The 8,569-nt window shown below is 40.4% G+C and overlaps 1 protein-coding gene across 1 annotated transcript; it reads left to right on the top strand.

The window, feature by feature from the left end:
* Nucleotides 1–985: 985 nt before the first annotated feature.
* On the top strand, nt 986–1,255 carry LOC103015296 (molybdopterin synthase sulfur carrier subunit-like). The gene has a single exon (XM_028162566.2). The coding sequence runs from the start codon at nt 986–988 to the stop codon at nt 1,253–1,255; it is 270 nt and encodes an 89-aa protein (XP_028018367.2).
* Nucleotides 1,256–8,569: the final 7,314 nt, after the last annotated feature.

The following is an 8,569-nucleotide window of genomic DNA, read 5'->3' on the forward strand; positions in this document are numbered from 1 at the left end:
CCTTCTGTTTCTATGGATTTGCTTTTCCTGGACCTTTCATGTAAATGGAATCAGATGATATGTGGTCTTTTGTGTCTGGCTTCTTTCACTTAGCATAATGGTTTTTGAAATTCATCCATGTTGTGGCATGTGTCAGTACTTCATTCCTTATCTCATTCATTTCACATCCCTGGTACCCTCCCAGTGCCTGGCACATAGTAGGTATTCAGGAAGGGGCTGAGGAATCTCACACGGGGACCAGAGGCCCTTCCAAAATGAGAGCAGCTACCAGCCAAAGAAATTCCAGTCAGTCCCCAAGCTGCTATGGATGAGGTGCTATTCCCCGTGCCCACTACCAGTGATGTGAATATAGCAATTTGTTTTCAAACTCGTGATTGTACACCAGTTGAACTGTCATACTCTCAACTTCAGTGGTGTGCTGCAACATCCATCCACGTATTCTGAATTTGCTTTTATTCCCCACTCATCCTGTCTCTGAAAGCCATGGTGACACTCATTGCTCTGCAGTTAACTCTCTTTCTTCAAACTTGAATTGCCTGAACTAGTTGGAGAAGAATGATATTCCAAATACAACTAGTCTCCAACTATTACTGTAGAATTGTCTCTTTCTCCCCTCAAGTCTATCCATTTTTGCTTTATATATTTTGGGACTCTATTTTCAGGTGTATATATGTTTATAGTTGTTACCTAATTTAATAATTATTGATGGACTAAGTTTTTATCAATATATATTGTCCTTCTTTGTCTCTTGTAAACTTTTTGCTTAAAATCTATTTTATCTCCAAAAGCACAGGCAACAAAAACAAAAATAACAAATGAGACTACATCAAACTAATAAGTTTCTGCACAGCAAAGGAAACAATCAACAAAATGAAAAGGCAACCTATGGAATGGGAGAAAATATTTGCAAACCATATATCTGATAAAGAGTTAATACCCCAAATATACAAAGACTTCGGGGATACCGGGCTAGGGTTCCGGCGGGATGGCGCCACGGTGCCAGGTGGAAGTGTTGTATTTTGCAAAAAGTGCTGAAATAACAGGAATTCGCTCAGAGACCATTTCTGTGCCACAAGAAATAAAAGCATTGCAGCTGTGGAATGAGATAGAAACACGCCATTCTGGATTGGCTGATGTCAGAAATCAGGTGATATTTGCTGTTCCTCAAGAATGTGTCGAGCTTGGAGATCAGCTCCTCCTGCTTCAATCAGGAGATGAAATTGCCATTATCCGCGCCCCCCCCCCCCACCATTAGTGGAGGATAGTGCTTTTGAGCCACGTGGGAAAAATATAAATGAAGTTGAAGAGAAATCTAAAGGTATAATAAAATTCACATCTGAGAAACTTGCAGTAGATGAAGTCTCACAGCTGGTGATTTCTCCACTCTGTGGTGCAATATCCCTATTTGTAGGAACTACAAGGAATAACTTCGAAGGGAAAAAGGTCATTAGCTTAGAATATGAAGCAATGGCAGAAAATGAAGTCAGAAAAATTTGTAGTGACACTAGGCAGAAATGGCCAAACATATAGCAGTGTTCCATCGACTTGGCTTAGTTCCAGTGTCAGAAGAAATCATTATGCTGTGTCCTCAGCCCATAGGGCTGCATCCCTCGAAGCTGTGAGCTATGCCAGTGATACTTTAAAAGCCAAGGTACCCATATGGAAAAAGGAAATGTATGAAGAATCATCATCATCTTGGAAAAGAAACAAAGAATGCTTTTGGGCAACTGATGATTAAACCACTTAGGTTTTTAGAGTCCTAAAATTTAAACTTGGTAAATTCTTATCTTTGATCATGTTTTGATTTTTCTTCTCCAGAAGATAGTTTACTGAACATAATCTTTTATGTTACACCAGTGGAACAAAAGAGAGGAAAAAAAGCAAAATAAATAAGCAAAATAAATGAGTGCTTAGGATGAGGGCTTATAGAGGAAAGAAAGGCTTTAGGGAAAAAAATGGAAGAATAATTTAAATGTAAGGAAAGATGCCTGTGTTAGACATATTATTCTATGACTAAATTCTAACTGTAACTTGACTTACACTGAGGTGTGGCCCCTCCTCAGTGACTGTCTCAGAGGCTGCCCCCAACCCCCTACCCCTATGCCCAGTGATATCATTGTTGTCAGGGAAGAGTTTTGAGAATGTAGGCAGAACTGGAAGGTATAAAAAGTCCTTATCGGATACTCTTGGTATGATATATTTTTAGAATTTATATATTTTTTAAATAAACATGATTTTAAAAGTTTAAAAAAAAAAAGAATTCATACAACTCAACAGCAAAAGAGCAAATAACCCGATTTTTAAAATGAGCAAAGGACCTCAATAGACATTTCTCCAAAAAAGACATAGAGATGGCCAACAGGTACATGGAAAGATGCTCAACATCACTAACCATCAGGGAAATGCAAATCAAAACCACACCTGTAGGATGGCTATTATCTAAAAGTCAAGAGATAACAAGTGTTGGTGAGGATGTGGAGGAAACCGAACTCTTGTGCCCTGTTGGTGGGAATGCAAATTGGTGCAGCCACTATGGAGAACAGTGTGAAGGTTCCTCAAAAAATTAAAAATAGAACTATCATATGACCCAGCAATCCCACTTCTGGATACATATCTGAAGCGAATAGAATCACTACCTCATAGGGATATCTGCACTCTGGTGTTCATTGAAGCATTATTCACAATAGCCAAGGTATGGAAACAACCTGAGTCCATCAACAGATAAACTGGTAAAGAAATGTGGTACATACATACTATGGCATATTATTCAGCCTTTGAAAAAAAAAAGAAAGAAAATCCTGCCACTTGCAATAACATGGATAAACCTGAAGAACATTATGCTGAGTAAAATAAGCCAGACACAGAGACAAACATCACATGATCTTACTTACATGTGGAATCTGAAAAACAAACAAACAAAAACAAGCAGAACTCATAGCAACAGAGAGTAGAATGGTGGAGAGATATCCATCAAAGGGTACAAACTTTCAGTTATAAGATGAATAAGTTCTGGAAACCTAATGTACAGTATGGTGTCTGTAGTTAATAATAACGTATTATATACTTGAATTTTGCTAAGAAAGTAAATCCCAAGTGTTCTCACCACCCACACAAAATGGTAACTATGGGAGGTGATGGATATGTTAGTTTGATGGGGATAATTATTTCACATGTATAATTATAATTTAATGTGTTTTGTCCAATAATAATGTAGTCACCCCTGTTCTCTTTTGCTCATTATTTGCATAGAATATCTATGTTAAAAACAGCAGATGCCCGCTTCTGCAGGACAACCGATAGACCTGTATCCAGAATGATGCTCCAGGTCTCCATGGAGCCTAGTAATAGAGATAAGAACAAAAAAAAAACACTATAAGGTAAGGCAATGTATCCCATAAAGATGTACATCACACATCTAAGATGCTATGGAAGACCTTCAACTCAATGATTCATTCGTACCTTCATTTTACAGCCCCTGGGCACCTATTCTATGCCACGGCCTCAGCTGAACACAGCGCGGAGGCATTCATGGCCCCTGTGCTCTAGGACTTAGAGGATGATGCAGGCAAGCAGGGCCATTTTAAGACATTCATAGGCTATATCTAAGTTTCCATATCTTTGAAATGGTGATAATAGCACAACTTCATAAAAATGCTGTAAGGGGTAAATTAGTTTAAAATGTGCAAAGCATTTAGAATAGTGCCTAGTACATGTAAGCACTCAATAAATGTTACCTATCATCAATCATCATCATCATCATCATCACCAACTTTAATTACTTTTTCTTTGGAAGCTGTATCCCACCAGTTAAATTTTAAAATTTTATACTGTAAAAACAATTTTTAGCGTAAACATTTTACATTTTAGTGTAAAAATGTTTTACTGTAAAGTAAGTAATTTTTCTTTAGAACTTATAATTAATTTCAGATTTGCAGTTTTCTTTTCATGTTTGGGAGCTAATAAATTTTGCAAAAGTGCTTGAAAAGCTCATAAGACCATCCCTCTAGACTCCTGTGGATAACATAAACCTACCCAGAGTGACCATGTAAGGCTGCACAGGTGGTTTTTACTGTACAACTCTAAGGAAAACCAATCTCATAGACTATGAAGTGAATGCCCCCATCCCCAGAGATGTGTACTGCTGCAGCCCTGGCCCTGCAGGTGAGGAAATCAAGGATAGACACACAATGCAATAAAGATCATTTCCAATTAGGAGAAAAGAGATGACTTTATGGAGGGATGACATCTGAGCCAAGTCCTGAAGAGCAGAAAGACTTCAGTCCACAAAGATGCTGTGAGAAGGGCAATCCAGGCAGAAGGGATAATAAGAGCAAAGGCAGGGAATTCTCTGGTGGTCCAGTGGTTAGGACTCTGTGCTTCCACTGCAGGGGGCATGGGTTCGATCCCTGATCGGAGAACTGAGATCCCACAAGCTGCACAGCACGGCCAAAAAAAAAAAAAAAAAAAAAAAGAGCAAAGACAAGGTGTACATCTGTGGAAGAGTACAATCTGTTTGGCTGGAGCAAAAGATGTGTGAAGGGTGGAAGAAGGAAATGAGCTTGGAGAGAGATAAAGGAGCCAGATCAGGGATGGCTTTGAATGCCAGGCTTACAGTTTAAACTTTGTCATGTGGGCAGTAAGTTGTCATTGCATGTTTTTGAGGGGGGACGTATCATAATCAGAGCTGTGCTTTAGGAAAGTTCCTCTGGCTGCTGGTGTGGGGGGTGGGCTGGAGGGGGCAGAAGCTGGAGACAGGAGGCCTGTAAGAAGATGGTTACAATTCTGGGAGTTAGAAGTCCAAAATCAAGGTGTTGGGAAGGTCATGCTCCCTCCAGAGGCTTTAGGGAAATCTGAATCCAGTTGTTGCCTCTTCTGCTGGCTGTTGGCATTCCTTGGCTTGTGGCTTCTCACTCTAGTCTCTGCCTCCTTCTTCACATGCGCTTCTCCTCTTCTTTTTGTGTCTCTCCTCTGTGTGTCTTTCATAAGGGCATTTGTCATTGGATTTAGGGCAGATCTCAAAATCTTAGAGTTAATTAAATCTGCAAAGACTCTTTTTCCAAATAAGGTCACATTCACAAGTTCCAGGGATTAGGACATGGACATATCTTTTGGGGGCTCCCTTTCAATCCACTACACACCTGTTGGCAAGAATGTGGAAAAATTAGAACCCTCATATACTGCTGATGTGAATGTAAGATGGTACAGCCACTTCGGAAATAGTCTGGCAGTTTCTCAAAAATGGTAACCTAGAGTTACCACGTGATCCAATGATTTCACTCCTAGATATATACCCCAGAGAAATGAAAGCGTGTCCACACAAAAACCTGTACATGAACGTTCATAGCAGCATTATTCATATTAGCCAAAAAGTAGAAAGAATCCAAATGTCCATCAACTGATGAATGGATCAATAAAACGTGGTAAAGCCATACAGTAGGATATTGTTCAGCAATAAAAAGGAATTAAGTGCTGACTCATGCTACAGCATGGATGAATCTTGAAAACATTCCAGTATGCTGAGTGAAAGAAGCCGTCCACAAAGAGCCATATATTGTATGATTTCATTTATATGAAATGTCCAGAATAGAAAAATCTATTAGTTAGATTAGTGGTTGCCTAAGCTTAGGCGTGGGGATGTGGAAGAAGAGGATGGAGTTGAGGAGGAATAGGGAGACTACTAATAGGTACGGGGTTTAAGGAAAGTGATAAAAATGCTCTAATGTTGACTGCAATGATGCTTGCACACCTCTGCGAATATACTAAAAAACACTGAAGTGTGCCTTAAGTGGGTGAATGGTATGGTATGTGAATTATATCTCAATAAAGCTGTTATTTAAAAAGTAAATGTGTAGCACTGCACCCAGCTCATAGAAGTTCCTCAATACGCCGGAGTTACCCTCCCCCCAGTTCCACCTTCCTGTGAATACTCTGACAGGGGTCCATTACAAAGGCCCCACCTGGAGACAAAGGTGTGTAAATTAGGGACGCATTCAGATTAGCTGGCCACAGTCGCTCAGGCACATTCAAATATTTCCTGGGTACCAGCTACACGGAGGAAGCTGCAAGACTATTGAAGATTCAGAGATGAATTGCGCATGCACCCAACCCTCAAGATGCTCTTTCACAGAATGAAAAAGAGTGCGGTCTTTGTCTTCCTGCTCCTCTAAAATTGCCTTAATCTCTCTTCTCTTCTCCCCCGCTCCACGCTCCGGAAGATTTTCTCAAAGAAAACTGCAATAATTAGGTATTTACCATTGTCAAAACCACGCTTGTTTCTTTTAAAGGGAAACATATTTAACCTTAGCAGATTTCCCAGATTCAACTGCCCACGGGACACCTTACAAATGATCTTGCCCAACCACCTCATTTTACTGATGGGGAAAATGACACCCTACAGGAACGGGGAAGAACTCACTCATAGTCACAGAACATCAAGAGCAGAAACCAGATGCACACCCCAGGCTTCTGATTCCAACCTAAGGCTCTTTTCCCTTTAACATTGGAAATTGATGACATAGGCATCTTGTTTGTTTAGATGCACCGATCTCTGATTACCTCTGTGCTCCTCGTGACAGTGAGAGAGGAAACGTGGAGGAGTAGTTAAGAGCATGGATCCTAGAGCCAGGCTGCCTGGGTTTAAGTCCTGGCTCCACCACCAGCTGGGAGTCCTTGAGACAGTCAACTGAATCTCACTGTCCTCCGACATCCTCATCTTCAATACGGCGAAGGCGAGACCAGTACCTCCCTCACAAAGTCGTTGTGAGGATTACATGATTTAACATGCATAAATTAATGTTCATAACTTGCCTCAAAGTTGCCTGGTAAAACAGGAAGGAAATTCTGACACAGGCTACAACACGGATGAACCTTGAGGACATTATGCTAACCGAAATAAGCCAGTCACAAAAAGACAAATACTGTATGATTCCACTTATATGAGATGCCTAGAGAAGTCAACTTCATAGAAACAGAAAGCAGAATGGTGGTTGCCAGGGTCTGGGAAGAGAGGGGAATGGTGAGTAGTTGTTTAATGGGTTCAGAGTTTCAGTGCTGCAAGATGAAAAAGAGTTCTGCACAATAATGTGAATATATTGTACTTAACACTACTGAACTGTACACTTAAGTTAAGGTGGTAAATTTATGTTATGTGGGGTTTTTTATGTATTCCTGGCACTCGGGGAGAGCTGCAGTCACTTACTATGCAGTTTTGTCGTGGTTTGATGAGCAAAAGTGACCGCAGACACTCACCCTTAGTAGCTGCTTTAGGTTCCCTGGAGGCAAAATGTCCTCATAGAGAAGTTCCTCCTTCTCTACCAGGACTTGAACTCTAACATAACAATTGCAACCCAGCAGTGAAGCAAGTTGTCGTCACTCCCAACATGCTCCATCCCAGAGGGCTCCCATCTGAGGCTTCTGCTAGCTGTAACTCCTCCAAGACTCCATCTTCCTTCCTTCAGAGCTTAGGTCAAAGCCCTGACCTCAGAAGCCTTCCTCCACCTCCTGGCAGGCTGCCTCCAGTTCTCCTGCTTCTGAGAATAGCTGACAATCTCTCTGGGGCCTTTCTACCTAGGATTAGCGTCCTGGTTTTACAGTCCAACAGTGTGTGAAGGCAGGATGCAATCCCGCAAGCAGAGGTGCTTAGCCTGTTGGATGCACATCTGAATGGATGAGTTGAACTTTTATGGAGCTTCCAGGTCCACAAATACTTCCTGCACAGTAATGGATCCCTTTCACTTCACACATTTGCGTTCTATTCCTCTCTCTGAAAGCACTCTGCACTCCCTGCCTTATATAACTGACAGGAGGTATGCGCAAGGCTTCTCTCCGCTCAAGACCACAAGCTCCCTGAAGGAAGGGACCAGGGCTGAGCTATCCTTGTATCCAGGGTATTTATCACAAAATTTTACTCAGGGTTGAGACGAAAATATGTTGAACTAAATTTGTTTTACTATTTTTGAAAAAGATTTTATGTTCCAAAATATTAACCACAGCATTATTTATACTAGGAAAAAACTGAAAATAACCTAAATATCCAGCAATAAGAAAATGACTAAGTTAATTATAATGAAGCTTGATGAAACATTCTGTAGCCATTCAAAATAATAAGTATGAACAATGAGTAACAAGATAGAAAAGTTTTATGAAATGAAGTAAAGCAGAGAAAGTAGGTCATGGAGATGTGTACACAATCTGACTACCGCTATAATTATCAACATATATTAAATGCTAAGCACTTTATAAACATTTTCCCACTTACTTCTTATGACTCTTTGGATTAGGTATTATAATCCCCCTTTTCCAGATAAGAAAATGGAGGTTTGTAGAGGTTAAGTACCATGCTTCAGGTCTCACAGTTGATGAGACATACAGGCATGACCCAGACCCAGGTGGTCTATGCCAGCCCCAAAGTCCAAGCCCTTAACCACTTTGTTACACTGTCTTCCGGCAAAACCAACTCTATAAGTATAGTGGTATTCTCAGAGAAATGAAAGCTGAAACTTCAGGCAATAGGTGATGAGTATCATATTAATAATATTATTCAACATCATTTGAATAGTAATTTAAAAAT

The sequence above is a fragment of the Balaenoptera acutorostrata genome, chromosome 6 (genome assembly GCF_949987535.1).
Source record: "Balaenoptera acutorostrata chromosome 6, mBalAcu1.1, whole genome shotgun sequence".
NCBI lineage: Eukaryota > Metazoa > Chordata > Mammalia > Artiodactyla > Balaenopteridae > Balaenoptera > Balaenoptera acutorostrata.

Excerpts from the sequence above, each read along its gene's own strand:
- LOC103015296 (XM_028162566.2), top strand. The coding sequence starts at position 986 with ATGGCGCCACGGTGCCAGGTGGAAGTGTTGTATTTTGCAAAAAGTGCT.